The 26,921-nt window shown below is 28.8% G+C and overlaps 1 protein-coding gene across 1 annotated transcript; it reads right to left on the bottom strand.

Annotated features, from left to right (window-relative positions):
* Positions 1–1,668: 1,668 nt before the first annotated feature.
* LOC113374462 (protein borderless-like) lies at positions 1,669–23,298 on the bottom strand. The gene is given in 8 exon segments (XM_026614499.1): positions 1,669–1,904; positions 3,211–3,370; positions 3,373–3,422; positions 3,425–3,454; positions 9,646–9,927; positions 11,078–11,306; positions 17,159–17,384; positions 23,261–23,298. Coding segments are annotated over 8 exon segments (1,251 nt in total).
* Positions 23,299–26,921: the final 3,623 nt, after the last annotated feature.

Here is a 26,921-nt window from a genome sequence, read left to right as displayed (position 1 = left end):
ATAATTATTGTTTTTCAATATTAGTATTTATGATTTTGATTATTTATTACATCTTTGTTTTTATGGTAGCTATCGTTTATATTTATTATTTGATTTTGTGGTACCGTTTTCTTCTATCGAATGACATTTTATTCATAAAAAAGATATTTGCATTTTGACAAATACTCCCAATTAAAATTTTCTTAATCAAAATTAATTACTGCAATTTCTTAGGAAAACAGCTACTGTTTATTTTCATAAATTCTGGCGCTCTCTATATCAGTATGCTAGAGTAATATGGTAAGCAACCATGCTAGATAATTCAAAATCGTCAGATATATAAAATTAATATTGATAGAGCAAACTTTTTCTTGATTTCTTAGATTTTGAAAGCCCACATTAAAATTACTTTAAATCTTTCCAATAAAAAAAATATACGTATAATAATATACCTACAAATAACGATTGTAATGATAAAACTTTAACTATTAGTAGACAACAAACATATAAACCAAAATTGGCAAGTTAAGTAATATTGGAATAATATTTTGTACTATTTATTAAACGGATCTATTTTTAAGAAGCAGATTTCTTTAATGAACGCAAAGTATTCAGTATTATTTAGTTTCTTAGGAAAGAAAAACCTTCGATCTAATAGACAGACATGTTAGTTCATACTTCATCAAACACAATATGAAAGTAGATAATTTTAATTGGTATTAGTCTTTCATAAATTAAATATTTTGTAATAAAATACAAATCACGAAATCGATTTGTACAATTATGCCAATAAGGAATATGATAAACCCCTTTATCCTCTCCAGTTTTATCGATTGTAAAGTTGATGATAAACTTTCATGGAGCACTTATTTATATATTATAGAATAATAATTCTATTATAAATAAATGCATAAATCTAAAATGAAATGCGTAAATGGGCATGCCGAGGTAGTGAAAATATTATAGCATAAAGTGATAACACTAAGCATTTAACTCGATTTTCTAACTTATTGTTAATTTATCATGCAATTTTCTAATTTATTGTAACACATATCATTGCAAGTGGTGGAAAAAATTGTGTTAGGTGTGTGAATGTTCCTCATAGAGACAAGATTTTTCATGTCAATCAAGAGAGAGGCACAAGGAAATTTATGATGAATATTACTATAATATAATATTGCTTATATCATCTCATAATAATGAAAAAAATATTATAATATACATATTTACTCAATTTTTATATTAGATCATAAATGGTTTAAAAAAAATTATAGCTTAAATTTCTATTACCTTATTATTCATTCTTTAATCGCTATTTATAGTAATACTTTTGTTTAAGCAAATATACAAATTCGCGGAGATCGGCTATATCAATGAAATGGAAGTAAAACTTCTGCGAGTTAAGATCTTTGAAAGATTAAGATTAAAAGAAAAAAAAAGTTGATATCACGAGAACGAAACAGGCTACCTAAAAATTGTATTTTGGCCCCCGATTATATTTAGTGTATACAAAAGAAAATTCAAAGAAATATCAGTAGTTTCTTTACCAATAATCTGTTTTGTCAAACGTTTTGATTAAATTAAAAACTGAACTTGAAATTAGAGTAAGATTTAGAAGTAAAAAAGACCATTCTCTTGATTGATTTGAAAAATCTCTGCACTCATGAGTGTGTTATAAACAGTGTCATACTAATAGTGTCTGGTGTGTGGTGGTTGTGACACATCCTCAGTATCCCCATTGCATTTCGGGAGTGTCACCTTGATCCAAACGATGGTCGGTCTATGAGTTCCATCTCCGTCTCTGGCATCGCAGGGCAATTCCAACGTGTCTCCGATCTTCTTCAAGTAGAAGCCGACAGGAGTCACTGTGAAGCTAGGAGGTGTCTGCACGATCACATGGATCATTGGAGATGGTCCTTCAGTACCTGGAATAAGATAATTGTTGATCCCATTGCATTTTATATAAATAATGTTTATATATTGTTTTTATGTATTATTGTATTTGGACGTGGACGCAAACTTCACTGATTTCGTCGATACCTTTTCGCTAAAGGCATCACCGATTTTTAATATTTAAAAGTGGGTCGATGAATTTTAGTAATTATTCACGTTGATTATTTTTACGTTTAGTTTCTTCACAATTAACAAAAATATAAACAAAATAAATTTCACCTAAGTTTTCTCAAATCCAGGATCCTATTTGAAAATATAGGACTGTTCAAATTATATAGAATTTGTGTTTATTAGTCTTTGGATAGATATGTCATGGGTGTTTGTAAACTATTTTGAAACTAGTGGGGCGCATAACATCGTGCCTTAAGGCAAATTGCTGAAACTTCCCGTACCAAAATTATTATTTTTTTAAAACGATTAACATTTTTGAAAAAAATTAACTTCGAAAAAATTAGATTTGGAGAAACTATAATTTTTTTTTTTGAAAACAAATTTTTCGAAAAGAAAAATGTTTTCTTCATTTTGACATATTTTGGAAATTCTGAACTTTTTTTCAAAGCAATCGTACTGCCTGAACTGCATAGAGACGAAATGTCAAAGCGCGCAAGTGCCGCGCCGCCGCCTTCTAAAGGAAAGCATTGGTACGGAACCCATAATATGTGTAAACAAAAATTATACTTATTGTTAAAATCTCTATAAAATATCTGATAATTTGATGTGCAAATGTCTAATGATCATTTTTTGACTGCCAAATGGCATTTTTTTTATACTTTTTTTATTAGATCTCCGAAACCGCCAGACCTGCCTTTATGAAAATTTATCAATCTTCATCTTGTCAATACAAGTAAAATTTTTTGAATTATTAAAATCCGACGCTCTGTTCTCTTAAAAACTGAGTTACCATTTTCGGTACTGTTTGCCCCGTATCTTTGGACGGCTAAACCTGCCTTCGCCAAAAACTAATCAGCACGTCTCCTTATCAATACGAATCGAATGTTTTTGAATTACTCAAATCGGTTGATCGGTGTTCTCGAAATCGTCGACAAAATTTTGTATCCGCACACACATCCACACACGCACACACATCCACACACGCACACACACACACACACACACATTCACACACACATACATCCATTTTTTTCTAAGGTATGCCAAAATATTCAGAAACCTCTGAAACGTAAAGATATATAAAAATTTTCATTTTCGATTTTTTTGCGATTACTATAACTTACCCTACGGAAAGTTAATAATCTGAAGTAAGTGAATCTAATGTACCTAATTCATTATATGGAGTGCAGGTGTAATGTCCAGCGTGCTGCTCTTCTACTTTGCTGAAAAACAAACTTCCGTTTCTTCTATAAAAAACTCCTGGAACATTGTAAGGATCAAATAAGAATCCATCCTTCTCCCATCGCAGATTAGTCAAAGGCGAGTTTTCGACCTGAAGTGACAATCTAAAACAGCTGGTTTTCCTAGAGGCAAGTAGCTTCCTTTGGTGCATATACAACCTTGGCCTTATCTGTCGAAATAGAAATAATTTTGAATTAAATTCAAATTTATAAATGAATAACTATTCAATCAATTACTAATCTAGCAAATTACATGGACACCTGCTATAGCTATACGACATGTGTCTAGAAGTGCGTATTCGCATACGATTCAAAAACATCAACCGTGTAATTGGATTATTATTTATCTTATATATAAAAATGAAGCCTCTCTTTCAAATGTCTAATTTTAAGTAAAACTCGAAACGGCTAACGGATTTGGCCAGTCTAGTCTTGAAAAATTCGTGCCAATCCAGAGAAAGTCCAAAGTGAGATATTATTCCAAAATCGCGTAGAAACTTTACATTTTTAATTTGAAAATTTTTGTAGAAGCGAAATTTAAATAAAACAATAGACGGTGGCTATTACCTGAAATGTCAAACTTCTTGACAGATGGTGTTCAATTACTTTTAATAGAAAGTTTTACGTGAATATTTACGACAATATAAGTCGAAAAACCAAAAAAAACTTGGATTAGATTATACCATGTTTACTATAGAAAGTATATAAAACTTCCAGTTTGATTGTATTGACAAAATATCGGTAATCTTTGAAAATCCATAATAAAAGTATGTTCTTCCGTTGGTAGTTTTTTAGCATTAGTTAAAAATGTAATTACAAAAATTTTTGTAAAATACCTTTAAATTAAAATAAAGTTTTAAACGTGTTTGCCACCTGGCCGTTCAAAGTTACCCCTCCTATAGGGTAAAAAGGTGTAGATAACGAATTTTTGAAAGACATCAAAAAAATACATTTCTACATGATGAAGTAGCTGGCAATTTTACTGAACGTAGTCAGATAATTATTCGCTAATTCATCGAATGTTACTTGAAACTTCGTAACTTAAAATTTCAAGAAAGTAAAATTTGAAAAAAAAATTAAAACAATTTTTTCCAAAAGCAATTATTTTGTTAAACAAGCAGAAAGTTCTTTGAATCATTCAAATCGGTCACTTAGTTCTCTCAAAACTGCCGTTTTTTGTACATTTAGCTCTATCTGAATATCTGAATATCGAATATCTGAATATCTGAATATCTGAATACTGAATATCTGAATATCTGAATATCTGAATATCTGAATATCTGAATATCTGAATATCTGAATATCTGAATATCTGAAATATCTGAATATCTGAATATCTGAATATCTGAATATCTGAATATCTGAATATCTGAATATCTGAATATCTGAATATCTGAATATCTGAATATCTGAATATCTGAATATCTGATATCTGAATATCTGAATATCTGAATATCTGAATATCTGAATATCTGAATATCTGAATATCTGAATATCTGAATATCTGAATATCTGATATCTGAATATCTGAATATCTGAATATCTGAATATCTGAATATCTGAATATCTGAATATCTGAATATCTGAATATCTGAATATCTGAATATCTGAATATCTGAATATCTGAATATCTGAATATCTGAATATCTGAATATCTGAATATCTGAATATCTGAATATCTGAATATCTGAATATCTGAATATCTGAATATCTGAATATCTGAATATCTGAATTCTGAATATCTGAAATATCTATATCTGAATATCTGAATATCTGAATATCTGAATATCTGAATATCTGAATATCTGAATATCTGAATATCTGAATATCTGAATATCTGAATATCTGAATATCTGAATATCTGAATATCTGAATATCTGAATATCTGAATATCTGAATATCTGAATATCTGAATATCTGAATATCTGAATATCTGAATATCTGAATATCTGAATATCTGAATATCTGAATATCTGAATATCTGAATATCTGAATATCTGAATATCTGAATATCTGAATATCTGAATATCTGAATATCTGAATATCTGAATTCTGAATATCTGAATATCTGAATATCTGAATTCTGAATATCTGAATATCTGAATATCTGAATATCTGAATATCTGAATATCTGAATATCTGAATATCTGAATATCTGAATATCTGAATATCTGAATATCTGAATATCTGAATATCTGAATATCTGAATATCTGAATATCTGAATATCTGAATATCTGAATATCTGAATATCTGAATATCTGAATATCTGAATATCTGAATCTGAATATCTGAATATCTGAATATCTGAATATCTGAATATCTGAATATCTGAATATCTGAATATCTGAATATCTGAATATCTGAATATCTGAATATCTGAATATCTGAATATCTGAATATCTGAATATCTGAATATCTGAATATCTGAATATCTGAATATCTGAATATCTGAATATCTGAATATCTGAATATCTGAATATCTGAATATCTGAATATCTGAATATCTGAATATCTGAATATCTGAATATCTGAATATCTGAATATCTGAATATCTGAATATCTGAATATCTGAATACTGAATATCTGAATATCTGAATATCTGAATATCTGAATATCTGAATATCTGAATATCTGAATATCTGAATATCTGAATATCTGAATATCTGAATATCTGAATATCTGAATATCTGAATATCTGAATATCTGAATATCTGAATATCTGAATATCTGAATATCTGAATATCTGATATCTGAATATCTGAATATCGAATATCTGAATATCTGAATATCTGAATATCTGAATATCTGATATCTGAATATCTGAATATCTGAATATCTGAATATCTGAATATCTGAATATCTGAATATCTGAATATCTGAATATCTGAATATCTGAATATCTGAATATGAATATCTGAATATCTGAATATCTGAATATCTGAATATCTGAATATCTGAATATCTGAATATCTGAATATCTGAATATCTGAATATCTGAATATCTGAATATCTGAATATCTGAATATCTGAATATCTGAATATCTGAATATCTGAATATCTGAATATCTGAATATCTGAATATCTGAATATCTGAATATCTGAATATCTGAATATCTGAATATCTGAATATCTGAATATCTGAATATCTGAATATCTGAATATCTGAATATCTGAATATCTGAATATCTGAATATCTGAATATCTGAATATCTGAATATCTGAATATCTGAATATCTGAATACCTGATACCTGAATATCTGAATATCTGAATATCTGAATATCTGAATATCTGAATCCTGAATACCTGAATATCTGATATCTGAATATCTGAATATCTGAATACCTGAATACCTGATACCTGAATCCTGAATACCTGAATACCTGAATACCTGAATACTAATACCTGAATACCTGAATACCTGAATACCTGTAACCTGAATACCTGAATACCTGAATCGAATACCTGAATACTGAATACCTAATACCTGAATATCTGAATACTGAATACCTGAATATCTGAATACCTGAATACCTGAATATCTGAATATCTGAATATCTGATACCTGAATACCTGAATACTGAATACCTGAATACCTGAATACCTGAATACCTGAATTCGAATATCTGAATACCTGAATACCTAATACCTGAATATCTGAATATCTGAATATCTGAATACCTGAATACCTGAATACCTGAATACCTGAATACCTGAATACCTGAATATCTGAATATCTGAATATCTGAATATCTGAATATCTGAATATCTGAATATCTGAATATCTGAATATCTGAATATCTGAATATCTGAATATCTGAATATCTGAATATCTGATATCTGAATATCTGAATATCTGAATATCTGAATATCTGAATATCTGAATATCTGAATATCTGAATATCTGAATATCTGATATCTGAATATCTGAATATCTGAATATCTGAATATCTGATATCTGAATATCTGAATATCTGAATATCTGAATATCTGAATATCTGAATATCTGAATATCGGAATATCGGAATATCTGAATATCGGAATATCTGAATATCGAAATATCTGAATATACTGAATATCTGAATATACTGAATATACTGAATATACTGAATATACTGAATATACTGAATATACTGAATATACTGAATATACTGAATATACTGAATATACTGAATATACTGAATATACTGAATATACTGAATATACTGAATATACTGATATACTGAATACTGAATATACTGAATATACTGAATACTGAATATATGAATATACTGAATATACTGAATATACTGAATATACTGAATATACTGAATATCTGAATAACTGATATACTGAATATACTGAATATCCGAATATCCGAATATCCGAATATCCGAATATCCGAATATCCGAATATTTGAATATCCGAATATCCGAATATCCGAATATCCGAATATCCGAATATCTGAATATCCGAATATCTGAATATCTGAATATCCGAATATCCCAATATCCGAATATCCGAATATCCGAATATTCGAATATCCGAATATCCGAATATCCGAATATCCGAATATCCGAATATCCGAATATCCGAATTCCGAATATCCGAATATCCGAATATCCGAATATCCGAATATCCGAATATCCGAATATCCGAATATCCGAATATCCGAATATCCGAATATATCCGAATATCCGAATATCCGAATATCCGAATATCCTGAATATCCGAATATCCGAATATCCGAATATCCGAATATCCGAATATCCGAATATCCGAATATCCGAATATCCGAATATCGGAATATCGGAATATCGGAATATCGGAATATCGGAATATCGGAATATCTGAATATCGGAATATCTCTAGAAATTGATTAGAATATACATTACTTAGCAAAACAACGTTTGCCGGGTCAGCTGGTATATGAATAAATATATGCTATATATAAATATATATGAATCTAGATTCTAGATCAATCGCAAACATGCATCCAAAACATTTCTACATAACCTGGAGTTTACCGTTAATAACAATATTGATTCATTAGAATGATATCATTGGAGATTAATGAGCTGATTAAGTATTTGTGTAAATCGTAGTATGTATGAGGAACAATACTACGCATAATTGGAAATAGTAAATATTTTCAAGAACATTCCACTCATGCAACTAATAAGTAAACGATGATGGGAAAAGAAGTAACCATAGTAATTAAGATTAGCGACGCACGATATCATTGCTTATGTTAATATATTTAAAATATGAAGTATTTTTTAAAAATTTCAACCGATGATAGTTTCATCAGAAGTATTAAACTAGCATGCTTTCTTCTGACTACACTAACAACACGTTAATCGTCATGTCAGTCATTTATGCAGCACCATATCACACATATATGTATGACATAAAAGATAGTGATTTAGCAGAAAATTTTGCCAACAATGTTAGTTGATGCGGTTAAGTTTTCTTGATATATTTTTTAACTTAATTATATAATAAAATTACAAAGGCCAATGTGATTTTTTTATATTATCGTAGCGATTAACGTGTTAGATATATTTTCAAAGAAATTATATTTATATATTATATAATATAACTTTTATCGAAGTTTGCTCAAAAACGCCTGAACCGATTTCAGAAATTAAAAAGCATCTGATGTATCTCGAAGAGGATTTTGTTTCTCAGTTTTGTGCGACGATCGGCCGAGCCGTTTCATTGTAATTTGGAAAAGTGTTAAACTTTTCGTTCACATTTAAGCTCATACTACCGAACCGATTTTAAAAAATAAAAAACTGTTCGAAAGATATTAGTTGGGAATAATACTGATTAGTTTTAGATGAAAATCTACCAAGCCGTTTAACTGTTGAACAAAAAAATTGCCGATTTTCATGGAACTCTTTTTGGCGATATATATCATGGTCTTATACAACTTACTGAAATATTACGGCCTTACGACAAGTAGTTTAATTTTAAAAATTCATCAAAGTTTGAGAAAAAAAGTAGTTTTTTTGATGTTTGTTGAAAATAAAATTAGATGATTTAGTTGATATAACGATAGAGTACTTGGTCTTGAATATAGTAAACCATTAAGTCCTACGGACAATATCTGGTTCAATTAGAATAAATATTGATTTTTGAAAATTTGCTTTCAGAAAATAGTCCGAGTGAACGTGTTCGTTCGTTCGTTTGCAATGATGTGTAATAAATCCACTCGGAATACTTATAATGGCTCATAAATTAATTATTTTTTATTGATTTATTCGATTATTTACACATTTCGGGAAGTTCATGTAACTTGCCTCACGGCAAAATACCAATACCAACTAGTTCTATATATAATATATATAATATGAGGTTGATCTTAATCGTATCTTACATTGGACATTTAAATATGCTCTTGCAGTCTGTCTGTCACCATGGGCATTTGTAACGGCACATACATATTCTCCCAAATCGCCCATCATAACTGGTCCGACAGTAAGTCCACCCTGAGGCCCGTATCGGACACGATGCCTCAAGTCTACGAGTTCACTGAGAGGAACACCGTCTTTGTACCATTCGACAACACTGTCGGGATCTTTGCTTGTGCAGGCGAAATGAGCTCGCTCGCCTTCTAGTGTTGTCTGATTAACTGGAGGTATGGCCAGTAGTGCACCACCTAGAAAAAAATAGATAAGTTAAAACAAGTAGTGAATACTAAAATTTATGAAAATTTTATAAAATTGAGTTAAATTTACAAGGCTATTTAGTTCGCTCTCAACCCTTTCAAAGAACAATGATTAAACCTTTTTTTCAGGAAAATTGTCCTTGTATGTATTACATAATGGTCAAATAATTTTAAATAAAACTAATGATATTAATATAAGATTTTTTTTTCCCGCTCGTCAATATACGCTCAACATACTATACTTGCAGATTATAGAAAAAAATCAATTTTTTGAAAATTTTATATGGACCTCCCCCCTTAAGTGATTTGTATCATTCAGTTGCTGTACTTTTTGTCTTTTATCACTTTATAAATAATTAATAATTAGATATTGAACTTTGAATATTAAAGGGCACAATTAATTTTTTCATATTTCGATAGGTTATACCTTTAAAATTAACATACCAAAATTTTAAATCGATATCTTAAATAGTTTTTGAGTTACACCCATTTGAAGAGTATATATATAGTATATAGTATAACGATCATTTAAACGCGTTTTTCTCGAAACAGCATTTTTCGAATTTGCAGCAGCGATTACTCAAAAACAAATGATCCGGTCACTATCAAATTTTTTTTACATATTCTATATAAAGTTATACTATATACTATAAAAATCGAATTTTGGCAGTTCAAAAACGACCAAAATTTTTGGTAAAATTTGACCTTTTTTTAAAAAATGACACCATTTTGTCAATTTTTGATTTTTTTCTTTATCGTAGTTCATTTTACAGACAATATTATCTAGTTTAACAAGATTTTTTTTAAATTTCATCCACGTAGAAGGCCGAAATCACTGCAACAGTGAAGGGCCTTTTTTGTCGCGCCGTTGGAGATAGACGATAACTTAAAAAATATTTAATTTTTTTCTTCAAAAATTACTATGTATTCTTCAAACATGTAAAAATATATTCCTAAAATTTTGAAATGATTGATCAAGTAGTTTTTTTTAATATAAATTCCCAAAAATCACATTTTTTTCAAGCGGTTACACTAGTTGTGGCCCTTAATATAATTAACTTTATATAATCTGCTAATAATAATAATTAATTGTTTGGTCCTGATACATGAAATCAACTATCATCAATTACAAAATCCTCACCATCAACTTCCAAGTGGAACCACGTTCCATTATTTCTTGAGCTTGGGCTTCTGTTTGGAAAAATGATTCTGCACTCATACCATCCAGAATCAGATTCTCGAATGGCCGTGAGATTGATGGATCCACGACCAAAACCATGAACCTGATGGTCATCGAGAAGAGTAATGCGGCCTCTATATACAGGGGCTGCTACCAAGTCACCATCGTACCAGGAGAATATTTCTTCGCCCTGAAAATCGAATAATAGCACTTTATATACGACAATTTTATGGCTGAAGAAATCGCTACATTTTGTTACATGAGAATATGTAAGTATATTTACATTTTTATATTGGTGAGGATCACTTTGATTAATTTGATATTGAGTGGACTGTAAATTATAAATATTTCATCACCATAAGAAAATGTGAATAAAACCACTATTTAATTTATGATATATATTGAACTATACTCTACAACCTTCTTCTCTTATTACATTTGCTAGACTTCCTTATTATTATATGTTACAGGTATTTATACTCATATAATTGTATCCCCTACCCCGAAGGGTCCCAGGTTAAATAAAAGCCCTGGTCAAATCTTGACCATATATGTTTAAATATAATATATAATGAATATAATGAATATAATGTGTAATTTCGAGCCGAATCATCAATAGAATGGTCCAATGAAAAAATGGCGAATCCAAGAAACTAGAAATGACCAGAAATTGTAATGGCCAGAAATAGAAATGAAAAGAAATAGGAATGACTAGAAACAAGTGTGTCTAGGAACGATTGTGACTAGAAACAATTGTGACTAGAAACAATTGTGACTAAAAACAAGTGTTACCAGAAACAAGTGCTACCAGAAACAAGTGTTACCAGAAACAAGTGTTACCAGAAACAAGTGTTACAGAAACAAGTGTTACCAGAAACAAGTGTTACCAGAATCAAGTGTTACCAGAAACAAGTGTTTCCAGAAACAAGAAACATGGATGACCAGAAACAGATATGACCAGAAACATGGATATCCAGAGCTAAAAATGACCAGAGATAGCGATGACCAGGTGTAGAAGTTTTTGATATACATGTCAGAAAACTGAAATATTTGAAAATGGCACAATTTTGTATAATTAAGCTCAATCAACTATATCGGATTATTCGCATATATACGTGATCAAATTTCTGATTTTAACGATGTTAATTGAATGTGATATTCTACGTATTTCGCACTTTTTTTTATTGAACCTGCGTTTGATGTTCACATATTTTCATAAAGATAACATCATTACGCTATTAAACTGTATTAAAATATTATTTCTATATAATCTATTCCAATGGGTGATCACGCACCGTAACCAAACATTCGCACATTTTGTTCCGCAGGAAACATTAAACCATCATTACATAACTTGGAATTACAGATCGCCTATCATATATCGCGGGAATTAAGATAAATGAATGATGTACCATCAATTATGCTTTAAATTAAATCTACTAAGGGAATTTGATCATAAGGCATTCTACGAAATTTAAATTATCTATCCATATAATTCATTTTGGCTTAAAAATAATCAAATGATACGGCACTCCTCGCTTGGTCTTATTGTGTTAATTTAATTAATTCTGATAGTTAGTCAGATAGAGAGCGCCCATATCCTATACGTCTAACTATTCTAGGTCATTTTTGATAAATCCAATTGTGCTTTCTGGTTTAAATACAAAGTACCATTAAGTAGTTGTCCGATAGACATTGCAAAAGTGAGTGATGGGTGACGAACTACTCGTAATAACTTGAGACTCTTGGAGCGATAATATGAAGGCGGCTTTTATTAAGTTGTAGATTAAATATCAATCACTTTATATCATTCAATTATTCAATATTACTGAATTATTTGAGATATTTTTATTAAAATTAAGACACTATTCAAAATCAATTTAATATTCATTGGAAAAGTTTAATGTTAAAAATTTAGAAAAAATTAATGAGAAAATTAAAAATATCGTAATATAGAAGTACACAAATGCCCAAATCTTTTTTAACAATCTAGAAAAGTATTTAACTCGTTTACAAAATTCCTGGATTGCCATTAGAAAAACAAGCAAGCAGCAAAAGCTGCATTTACATTTAAAATTTAAAGAAATAAGGGACTGCCGATCATATTGAACTAATTACTAATTAGGTAGAACTCTATTGCTTTCATTTGTACTAAGATGATTACAAATGAATGATATTAATAATAATAGGCCAGTAAAAAAATTTTCGTAAATGATCACTAGGTCAATTAAGAACTATACTGGGCTGCTGATCGTATTGTAATTATTATTTAATTAGTTGATCAATTTAAATTTCATGATTTAAATATTTTATATGCCATACTATAGTTTTAGATTTGATTCATAAATCGTTTATAACTAATATATCAGTAGTAAATATAAAGATTCTTGGTAAAAGATCATAATGAATGAAAAAAATAAATCTTAGAATAGAAATGCTTGATTAGATATAGTTGATTAGGATTTTCATATTTCGAAAAGTTTATGAAAAATTGAATTAGTGTTTTGCTTATGTCAAGCATTGGATAAATACATTATTTGTGTACTTAATTGATCTTAATTCGTCGATTGCGTTCTGAGATGAACAAAAAAACATCCAGACAAGTCATGAAGCATTAAAGCAAACATAGTCTGAATCTATACAATACTTTTTAATTAGAGTAATAATATTACAGCAATTTTGTAACATTGTAATATCTACAGGCTAAAAATAATTTAGACATTCGAAATTCCAAAAATAAAAATATACAATGTTATAAAAATAGATCATCTTCACAAAGATTTATTTGCTGTAGTTATTAACATGTCGTACAAAGTTATTAACAAAATTGTTTAAACAAATAATTTTAAATATAATCATTAAACAGTGCAATGTTTCAGTTAAAATTATGCTAAGTGAATGGTAATTTCGAGTTCATAAAATTTAATAAATGATGCTGTCATAATTGAAGCATGTATAAAAAAAGAATTTTTTTTTATAAGGTACAAAATTGAAATAAAATATTTAAGTGAATCTGCTACCCCCAGCAGAAGCGTCATTTTAACAAAATAAAAACCATTATTATTTAATAACCATAATAATTTGAACCATTATTCTGATATCTTAGATTGCAACGCTAAAGCTCTTATCACTGATTTCCCTGAGAAAGCTTTTTAATATGCATATAAGCTTGCTTTCTCCTTTTGGGTTTTATAAGTAGTAACCTTATTTCAAAGATTTGTTTAGATATTATTAACATTTGCAGTATGAATAGCTTGTAGTTTAATCGGGTAATTCCTTTCAATAATTCATTCATAACCAAGAACCTAAACTACTCAAAATCTGAAAGGTATCTTAAGAATTTAGTGTTTAGATTTTATTATATTTGATTACAAAATAGTTCTAAAGTAGAAATTATTACAAAAATATTAGTTGGATTTTCTATCGTTGATTCAAATATATGTTTAACGAATCTATGAAGAGAAAGTTACTAGAGAAGTTGCGATTCAGTTTGTACAATATATCCTGAATGGATGTTTGGGACTGAAAATTCATCAAATGATCCAACGACCTCACACCATTTATATGCAAATATCGCAGGAACACGCGAGTGACCAAGCCAATTCAAACAAATTCATAATAGAGCAATGGTACAGGAACTGTCAGAAGTAGAACTACAGTTGACAAAGTTATTTATAACCCGAGACTGCATTACATTCATGCCGAATTGTTTGGCTACTGTACCGTGAATATGAATTTCGTTTATGGCGATGTTAAAATAATAATTGATTATAATCAACATTGGAATCTGTCAGAGTAAAATTAGATACGAGTTCTTTAACAGTTTTGAATTCGCCAGAAGTTATGAATTCAACCCCTATTTTGGCATACTATACAAAAACGAATGCAAAGTACACGAAATAATTTAAGATTTACTACGATTTCTCAAAAAGAGCTGAAACGATTTGGAAGGTTGAACATTTCACAAAACATTTTTTCAAATAGTAGCTATAGTCTAATTCATTTCAAGAATGTTAATACAGAAAAAATTATGATAAAAGTCATTGTAACCACAATTGAATAGTCCATTTCAATTAATTTCTTTAATGACCTATGCACATAGATAGCTTGAAAAATTATTTAAACTAATGAATTTATGAATGAGTCAGGAGTTTTGAAAACAACTGTATGTGTCGAATTAAGCGTGCAAGACTTTAATTTAAATTTTAATTGAGGTACACGGCTATGCAGTCCATTGAGTTCGGGGCCAAACTAAATGACATACATTTTACGTAATCGTTTTAACAAATCATGCACTTATAATTTGTAACAATATTAGGAAAACATTGCAAAATTAATTTTATTTTAAATTGTGGTATGTGTCAACTGCTTGAGATACCGCATTCCAGGAGATTCAAGCGAAAATCACCAATGGATTATCCAATTGATTAATCCTAATCTAGCTAATTGTTTAATGTAACAATTTCTATATTTTTTAGTAAATCATCAAAATATGATAGTTAATTTAATGTAATCTTTCTTTTGTAGTATTATTATATTATTTATTATTATTATCAATTATTATTATTATTAATTACTATTTTTAAGATGTCATCTTTATTTATTCTTATACATTTTATTCTTTTTTAGTTTATATATTTTAGCATAGCAGCTCATAGAATGTAATTACTATTCTGATTGTTGTATAATAATAAATAAATAAAAAAATGGTATGAGTGATCAAATACTTTGGCTGTGTTTATTTTGATTTGTTGATAGCTTTTATATTTAATCGTTTGTTGCAAAATGCAAACACAAAAAATTTGTTGAAGCTAGTTTTTTGGTTCTAATAAATAAATGTGCCTTTCAAGTAACAGTGGCCTATGAAATTTGCACTTCTATGTATGAAACTTGAAATTATATTTCAGGTTCCAGGCAAGGGTCATAAATATTGATATTGGTTGTCGTAACAGTATTATAGAATTAAGATTTAAGTGTCATTTCACAAAAAAATTTTTTGGTAAAATATTGAAAAATTTGAAATTTGACTTTAAAGTTAGGCGGGCCCATAGAGGGTTGATTCGCTTTTGTAAACCACAAAACTCATAGAGCTTTTTGTAATCTCATAGAGCAACTATGCAAATATGCATTTTTCATCATACTAAATTGAATTTTCGTATGACTGAAACAATACTGTATTTTATTTTATCATTTTAACAAACTTTACTGAAATTTTATATTTAAATCACTTGTTATAGAAGCATATAATATTTTAAGGTGTTCTTGGCGAGCACGAATTCTATTAACGTACAAAATCGGTTCAGCATTTTTTGGCAAAAACGAGGAAAATTCAAATTTGCACTAATTTGCACATTATAAAAAAATATCGGTCGATCGTAGGACCAACTAGAGATTATTGGAGACTTAGTCTTTACTGAGTTTAATCAAATAGCTCTTGAATTTTTAAAATCAATGCAGCCGTTTCTCAAAAAATGTCGATACTAGTTGATATTCAGCTCACATACAGGCATACTATATCAGATATTAGTGTCAAACAATTCAGAATGACTTGAAGCATCTAATAAAGGCATATCGGAAAGGTGAGGCAAGAATATAAACTGCTTCTTTGGAAAGTTAGAAGTATAATAACTGGACAAATAGTTGGTCAAATTAATCTGTTTCTCTAGTACATTCTCTTTTATAGTCTATTTTTCATGTCTATTTGTTGCATATCTATCACTAATTAGATAATAATAATGGGCAGTACTGCCCCAGGGCAGGTCCGTGAGCTGAGTTAAACTCCAACTCGATTCAGAGAAAAATAGTGTGAGAGATTTCCCTTTGCCATTTTACACCGCAGTTCCGAAATTGGCTATTTATAAATTGAAACATATTTTTGATCTAACGAAGTAAAAATTGATATCTCTTTTGCACGAAATCAGATTGTCCATATCATTATTATTATTATTATATTCTTTTATAACTTTGTTTTATTTAGCGATCAGAAATACATAAAGATTCCTATGAGCCATATTATTTATAAAATTGAGTTTTTCTACTTACATCTTTACTCCACCTCAATTCGTACGGAATCTCTAAATCATTTGGAAATTCGATTTCGCAGTTGAAGGCGATGTGAGATCCGACGGTCGCATAGAGATTCGTGCTCGTCTCCTCGTCCTCTTCAGATGAGGATGCATTGATTATCTCGGAACGAAGTACAAGAAAGCATACGAGTGCACCGAAGACACACTTCTTGGAGTACATGATTGATTTCTTCACTTCGCAACTAGAATTGATATATAAATACACAGATCAGAAAAAAACTGGGTGTCAGATGCATTAAACTTAAAACAAGTTGCTTAAACTTTCCAGCATTAATCGATCATGATTGATTTATAAATGCTTCAGAAGTATACCGAGTTACTTAGGTTCTTGTGATATTGAAAACTATTGCGGATGATAACTTTTGTTTAAATTTTGCAAATATGTTAGTTATATTGGACAAATAGTAAAAATATTGTACAAAATTGAATGAAAAACTATCATGACATTAATACATACGCGGAGCATTTTCTATGGATGGTTAGTAAGTCAAAATTTCTGGTGAATAATACAAATAATATATTCACATAAAAATGCTCCTCATGAGCTTGAATGGATGTATTGAAACTATAGCGTGGGAAAGGAGCCAGGATCTAACTATAGACCGCACTTTCTATTAATTCCAATTATCGAATAACTTAAGCTAATACACTCGTAAATAAAATTACTATGTCAAAGAAGTGTATTATAATAAATAATAAAATTTGACAAATTATACAATAAAGTGAAATTATTAGAATCTATAAAATTAAAAAAAAACTCAATAATTTTATAGCTGACTAGCAAACCCGGCGAACTCCGTTTCGACACCAGATGTTTTCGTGTGATGAAGAAATTTTTTGTTTGTTTTATATTTGAGAAGAAAAAATTTGATCAGGATGGAAAACCCGACTTATTTTTATATATATAGAAGATAATCTATTTGCAATTATTTAAAACAATTATTGAGTATTTTTATTACTCGAATTTTTAATCACGGTGCGTGAAGTTCCAGGAATTTGCATTAAGGCACGATACCATGCACCACTAATTTGCTTAGCTATAAACCTTGCGGAGCCCGAGGCCTTTCCAACGAATGCAAAATTGTCGAAATCGGTTCGTGCGTTCTGGAGTTATTTCGTTATTTTTATATATATAGAAGATAATATAGCCAATTGTATAAAACAGCCAATTAGCCTCTAATAAATAAATAAATAAATAATTGTAGATTGGGATGGATTGGATTCAAGTGTCAGATTTTATAAATATTTAGCAATAAAATAAATGTAGAAAAATAATTAACAAGATATAAATAATAAATAAAGAAGAAGTCGGCGAGAGAAAAAAGTGGGTACAAAATTTTCCTGGAAAAGAATTGTAAAAATTGTGTCAGAAATACTGTTGCCTTTATGGTCAACTTAAAATAAACTACCAGTTGATAAAATAAATGAAACATGGACAAATAAATGCATTTTTTCAAATTTGTGTCAGGATTCAATAATTTAATTAGAGTTGTCATAAATTATTTGATTTGGTTAAAAAATATTGAAATTGATATTACTTACAAGGTCTAAATCGAATGCCAATCCAGTGATTGGACGTCAAGGTGTGATAGTAAAAAATCAAAATTATGTCAAAATGGTATGTACAATTCTAGTACAATAAATTGAAGAGAACCGAATTTCCTATACTGCACTTCCTAACAAAGTTCAACTCAACTCACGAACATTTCTTCAAAAAAAGTATTAAACAATATAATTAAATTTTATATAAAAAAGATAAATATGTAATATATAAAAAAAAAAGTATTTGAAAAACACTGACATTTATTCTATATTATTTATGGTTTATTATTGCATTGCATTAGTGCATTTTTTTTAAATTCGTGGCATGATTCAATAATTTTTTTTTCTTTTTTTTTTTTTTTTTTGTGGATCAAAACTTTATTCAAGTATTCAATAATTGAATTAGAGTTGTCATGCATTATTTGATTTCGTTACAAAATATTGAAATTATAGGGACACTAATTATGAAGTCTGTTTTAAGTTCTTATAGTTCTGTCTTAAGTAATATATTTTTCACTATATTAAATTGTGCAATTTATGTTTTAAAGTTAATTTAATGATAATTACAATGAACAATATTGTTCGCAATACATATACAAATAATACTAATAAGTGCATAAAAATATTAAAGTTGCAATATTTTAAAAATTAATCTAATATATCAAATCATTCTCCTTGACAAACATTATCAAAATACTAATTTTGAGTAGCACACTTAATTTCTAAATTGCATTATCAATTTATTATTGCTTTGGGAAATAAAGTTTGAATCTTACCGTTAACAAAAAAAATGTTTTAAAACAATAACAATGAGTGATCCATTCACTACAAATATTTTCCTGATACTAAAATAATCCTCAAATTTTCAACTATTACTGCACTTGACCATGTCATCCTCCCCATTAAGTTACCATTGATTAATTGAATTTCAATTTGTTTCAAACTTCGACATGTCAAGTTGTTATGACAATATTAATTATTTCATTATAGCTTCAGCGGTAATCTTTGATAAATAATTTTTGCATTGAATGAGTCTTGGTTAATAGTTGATTAATGCCTTCAATAAATGCAAACGCAAAACCTTGAGATATCTCATCTGTGGCAGAAGATTGCACACAATTGGCTTCCATCGTATGATTTTAATCTATGATAAAATATTCTTAATAGAATATTATATTCAATTCAATGTTTTAAATTAGTATTATTTATATTCAAATCTACTTAAACAAGAATTTTGCATCTGGTATGAATAATATTAATAAAAACGTCATTGAAAATAATACTTTGTTGCCTTTGAAATGTATATGCATTTGCTCAAAATGTTATTTTTTTTTAAAAAATAGCCCTTTTAGGCACTATAGTGCAAGATAATATAAATAAATTATTTTTTTATTAATATTAATATCTGCATCTATATCATGCAGAACATCAGTTAATTTTTGGTAGTACTTAGAATGTCTAAATCGAATGTCTATTTAGTGGTTGAAAGTCAGGGTGTGATAGTATAAAATCAAATTTATGTGAAGACAGTATGTAGAGTTTCAATGTAATTCATTGAATAGATTATAATTTCATATATTGCCCTTCCTTATAAAGTTTAACTAAGCTCACGGATATTACTTTTGACAAATTATCCAATAATATAAATTATATATTAGGAAAGTAATACACAATAAAAAAAATATTTAAAAAAACACTGATCAAAGCTTTATTCTATATCATCTGTTGTTTGTCAATATTTCAACAAAATAAATCCATAATTTTTATCAGATGTAGCAGAACTAGATAGGCAAACAATTTAGACATTTTTAAGTACTAACAAAAATTTTGCTAATGTTCATTAATGGAATAGATGCAGTTATTAAAAAAATTTATAGCAGAAGATAAAGGATCGGCAGATTCACGAATAGGGATAAAAATAACAATAATGTATTAATGGTAATTATGAGCAATTTCTACCAGGAGGCAGGTTCTTGAAAAGCGAGGATTAGTGTAAGAAAGTTCGCGTTAACATTTAATATCAAATTGCCTGAATATACATCATTTCAACGATAGGCATATTTGCATTAATATATTGAATTGAACATGTTTATAAGTCAAGCTTATACTAACCAATTAATCTATCTTGAAAATATAGTATTCTTAAAAATTTATTAGTTTTATACAGGTTTTGACAATAAATGATTTATGCATTCTGAATATTTATAAACGGTGTTATATAATAAACTAGTTGGTATTGGTATTTTGCCTTGAGGCAAGTTACACGAACTTCCCGATAGGTGTAAATAATCGATTAAATCAATAAAAAATAAATTAATTTATGAGTGATTAAAAGCATTTCGAGTGTATTTATTACACATAATTAAAAACGAACAAGGACTTTAATGGTTTAGTATGTTCATTAAGTACTCTATTGTTATACCAAATAAATCGTCATATTTTAATTTTAGCAAACGTCAAAAAACTACTCATTTTTAAAATTAAACTACTTTACGCAAGGCCGTAATATTTTAGTAAGTTCTATAAGACCATGATATATCGCCAAATAAAGTTCCATAAAAATCGGCTTAATTTTTTTTTTCAATAGTTAATTACAAGAAAACGGCCCGGTAGATTTTTACCTAAAACCAATCAGTATCATTTCCAACTAATATCTTGCGAACAGTTTTTGATTTTTTAAAATCGATTCGGTAGTTTGAGCTTAAATATGGACAAAAAGTTTAACACTTTTTTTTCAAATTACAAAGAAACGATTTGGCATATTGTCTGAAAAACTGACAAACGATAGTCCTCATTGAGCTACAAAAATGGCTTTTAAATTTTTGAAATCGGTTCAGGCGTTTTTCAGAAAACGTCGATTTACGGCAAAAAATCTGTTCACACACACACACACATACTTTTTCCAACTTTGGTCTCATTCGATTCAGAATGGCTTGAAACGTCGAGAAAACATAAAATTAGCGAGACGGATTTTTTGATGGAAACAAACTTCTCCTTCGGAGAAGTTAAAAAGATTTTGATCGTTTAAATTTTAATAAATGCATTTTTTTTATTTATTTTTCAAAGCAAGCTATACAAAAGTACATTCAACTACATCTGTTACAGTTATTTATTATTTGACTGCGTGAGAAGGATCGCTATCCTGCATTTTAATGCTATTTCCTTTTAGCTTGGAATATTATGTAAGTTGGACAGAACAAGGTTGCCTACATAACTTTAACTATATTATTATATTTTGTATGAATCATTATTAAATATTTAAGACTAAACAATAAAACGAGGTGTTTTTGATTCGTCATCATAAAAATATCGAAAAAAGTTATGCAATTGCTTAAAGTAACTCATGCTGGCATGTACCTATGTATACGCAGAATAGTGACATTCAACACATACCTTTTATAGTTTCATAAAACCATCATATAATTTATATAGTATTAATATTAAAGTAATTCTATATAACTGGAAAACTGCAGTCTTACTATTTTTAACTAATCACATCTACACAACAATAACAAACAAAAAAAACTCATCACTGACTTTTTAAGTACTTTGCATATCACTGATTCCGGCAAGTGTGAGACAATGTCCTTACGAGTCGGATAATGAACTTATGAAATATTTTGCTAGTTATTCAAAAAGGCACATTATGTCGGCCACTATGCAAAAGATTCCACTGGACCCTATCAGCAACGTAATAAAGTTAACTATGGAATAATGACGGCGTAGGATTATGGAGTGCGACTGCCGGTCAAACCAAAACAGAGGAGTGGGAGGCTAGATTTGCATGCATTCTATATAGAAAGAAATGCCAAAATTTGGAAGTTTGCACCTTATTTGTAGATTGCAATAAGCCAAGAAGATTTTTTCAAACGCGCTATTTTCTAGAATTGCGTAAATTTTGAAATAACGCGCTTGAGGCAATGTTGTTGAATTTTATATATTTGATTAAAGTGTATTAGTTAGGATTAAAAAAATTATTCATTCAACAATTTTATCAATATTTGAAAGGATTACTAATGAGTAACCTTTTAGAATAGATATTATTTATATCCATATATCTCCAAAATTACTGAATGTCTTTTTATTGTATAAGACAGATTCAACAGAGATTGAGACAAGATTCAACAATTTATCTGTAAAATATACCGAAACTGAAGTCAAACAAAGAGCAATTCGCAATATTATAATATTTCGAAAAGTTAAATTTATAGCCAACTTCAGATAAATACAAATATAAACTATTTTAGGATCCATTATTGTTATATAACTAATAATAATTGTATATATCTATGCATAATCAAATTCTACAACGTTGTCCAAGATTTATTAACACGTTTGCGGACGTGGATGCTATATCATTCATCTTTACGTAAGGCAGAATGACATGAATGCTATAGCATTCAAATTCAAAATTGAATAAATTTCAATTTAATTTATATGACCTTACGTTTTGTAATTATTACATCTGCCAAGGTAATGACTAACTGATTCTATAGGTATATTTGTATTATCTTACCTTCTTCCGTAGTCACTAATTAGCTCGGGCAATGACATTGAGTAATACTTAACGTGGATGCTACAGCATTTATAGTATATAAGGATTAAAATATGATAATCTGACTACCCTTGTAAGTAGTGTTTAATCAAATTTCGGATATCACAACCAATTTCAAATTAAATTGACTATCAATTTTTGTACCTTGCCGAAAGTTTTATTGATCACAAACGTGTTAATTTCTACTGTTAACCACCAATAATACAAACTTTTGTATGCAAATACAAATTCTGCAAAAATAGTTTTAGTAGCACGTACATTGACAAAATTATAAGTTAAGAAAAATAAATGAAAAAATAGCAATCACAAATGGAACTGTAATATTTTTTCTACATAAATTCTTTCGAATATTTAGTGTAGCAAAAAACTAACTTATTCAAGTGCTAAAGGAAGAGATTTATGAGTAAAAGAAGGATGGAGCTCACGAAGTAATTTTGTAAAAATTTATTCACTTCTTTTGGATTTGACTTTAATTGCCAATATGCTAATTCTAGATTTGGCACCAATCTATAATAAATGCCTCTTATTTTGAATGTTAAATCATCTTGCTTTAGTATGTCGAGCATGACAATGTATAGACAGACCAAAAAATTGACCCAAAAAATAATAAAATAAGTTGAGAATGATTGTGTATATAGCATTTCAAAAAATTGGTCAAATAATATTAATCATTTTATAATAATTTTATTTTATATTAAGTAATTAATTAGTATAATATCTTAATGAATTGTCGAAGAACGTGTGCTTCCTTTGCTTCAGAGATATCAAAGTTTGATTATATTAGAAAATATTGTCTTCATTCAGAATAATTTTGAGATTTCTTCGAATGTTTCGCGATATCAAACAGAAGTTTATTCTTACACCATGGATTAAAAAATTATCTAAATTGGAATAATTGGATGCTGTCAAACTTAATTTTATACCATTAAATATCAATTAAAACTATTTCCCTCATTCGGATCAAGATTCTCAATACTTCATGCTATTACAAATACAAACTATATATATTTGTGCTAATTGAATTTAAAAGTAATTTAAATTTGAAAAAAGTAATATAACGTATAATCGATAACTTATTTGTTATTTGATCTAGTATATATTAAATATAATTTCACTGTTATATTCTTAACCTTGTAAATAATCTGAATTTCAACAAGTTTAGATTATTTACATCTTTGATTTAATTTAAACACTAATTGAAACTAAATTAAAACAAACACAAATTAAATTTAACAAAGTTTGATATAGCGACTGGCCCTAAAAATCATTACACACAGTAGGTAAATATCAACAAAAATGATTTTTTGATGTAAGAATTATATACGTTAAAAATATACTGTCGGCGAGATAATAATAACTCCAACTCGATTCAGGGAAGAATAATATGAAAAATTTCTTATTGCCATATCATACCGCCCAAAATGGAGTATTTTTAATCGGAAACATTTTGAAATTGATTTGATGCCAGCGCGATATAACAATGTTATATAATTCTTGTTGAATGAACCCTTTCCACTCGTGAATTGCAAAATTTATATGGATTTTACCGCAGGAGCGGTGGCTGCGAGTGGAAAGGGTTAACATTGTACGAGAATAAAATAAATAGATAAACTCAAACAAAGATATATAAATGAACACAAAAACTAGAGTTCTATATAAAAAGATTATGTTAAATTAAGTTTTAAGATATACAATTTAAAAATTATTAAATGTTCCAATCACTTTATAATAAACGTTTACTCGTTTATAGTTGGTCTTTAGTTATGTAAATTTTAAGCGTTAATAAAATATTTACAAGTATAAGCAAAATTAGAAATTAATATCGGCATGTCAGGTAGATCTAGAAGTCTATGCAAAATAATTAACTTATCACCTGTATCTTATGATCATCTAATAATATTTGGCTCCAAACCATCAAAGTACTGATTAAAATTGAATGTATACAAATACATTGGGCACTGAAACATTATAGCAATCGTGTCACCATGTCCTAGTAATCGACTTAATCACGGAAAATCTAGAATCGAACTGACACCCATAGACGTCAATGTTAACATTTGTATTTTACGGTACTCATTAGCATTTTACACAAAATATGATTTCTGACGTATCGTTTAGTAACTTAATTAACAGATTTCGCGATACATTTTCAATGTAAAAAATGACGTAAACTGGGATGTAACGAATTAAAAAAAATAATACTTAAGGCGTGGATATTTTGTCAAATAATAATTTGATATTGTAATGGTAACACCATAGACCATTCTTTCAAGTGTGATAACTATATATTTTTACATTTTTTTGTTCACTTTACAAACTAGCGTATGAAATCGAACTGTATCTTGATTGTCACTTAAGAGGGCGTGCATTAATCACGTGAACGAGTTTTTTTAAAGTATTTTTGGACCTTCCCTCCCCCTTGGTGATACATGGTGGTATTCAAAATTGACCCCCCTCCCCCACCAAACATCACGTGTATTTTAGTTAGCTGAAAAAACTGTAAAATTATTGAACTTTTTTTATGTTTGAATTTTAAAAAATAAACAGTTAAAAAAAAAAATACACGTGATATCTTACTATACCTACGTGATATACGTAATTTCTTGTCAAACTCCCCCTCCCCCTAAGAACCTCACGTGATTATTGGACGCCTTCTAAGAAAATAAAAAATTTAATATTATGGCACATCATAAAGATGCACTTATGATAAAACTTCTTTTTACTTCGTGCGTTTTTCTAGGTTATGTTTTATATCCGAAAGCCTGATCGAACAGCAAAAACATTTTGACAGATTTTAGTACCATTTTATATGAAAAAACGCAGTGTAAGCATAGCTTTGCTATAACATTGGTCTATTTGTGGCACATAAATATATTAAACATATGTAATAGCGTTCTCATATAGATGTTGCAGTAACAGCTTCAAAAATCGGAAATTTGATATCATTTTGCTTGATATCAGGAATCGAGATTGGGATCGATCTCGAAACTAGTTTGTGTTACGCCACGATCGGCTCAGATATTTCATTTACCAAAACTTGACTTCACACAAATTAGGTAACACAAATTCGAATCCAAAAGATTTAAGGTTTTTTGAGATTAGATGAGTTGTTGTGGATTAGAAGCTACAATATGCAATGTTTTGGTTCGAAAATCGTAGTACAACATCATAGACCTCATGAATGCTAAATTAACTTCATCTTGGACATGTGTTAGAGTGTCCAGTCGTTTGCATGTCGTTGGTCACGTTATTTAACAATAATTTTGTGTGTAGTTCCTACTCACGTTTTGAGAGCGCGTTGATTCGCCTAAAGGAAGTTGTAGATTTTTAAATAATGTTCGCGCACATTCCCACTCTTTGCGACGGATCAGTTTTGCAATAAGGATGAATAGATAGATGTGTTATTTAGATCCTATACATTAGTTTAATGAATTGTTGATGAAATTTCCCTGAGACAACTAGTATCAATAAAATATAGAAGTTTCTCGAGATAGTTAAAAGGATTTTGGCATATATTAAATCAATAGTATACAATTAGAAAACACTCATTAGTAATTTTAACCGTATGTGGTGTGATTTTCTTAATTCAGAATCTAAATTCTTAAACAAGATGTGGACTGGA

Source organism: Ctenocephalides felis, unplaced genomic scaffold (genome assembly GCF_003426905.1).
Source record: "Ctenocephalides felis isolate EL2017-DRISC unplaced genomic scaffold, ASM342690v1 CF-g0.4_SCAFFOLD_01815, whole genome shotgun sequence".
NCBI classification, from domain to species: domain Eukaryota; kingdom Metazoa; phylum Arthropoda; class Insecta; order Siphonaptera; family Pulicidae; genus Ctenocephalides; species Ctenocephalides felis.
The sequence above is the reverse complement of the archived record's forward strand: the minus strand, read 5'-3'. Positions and strand labels throughout refer to the sequence as shown.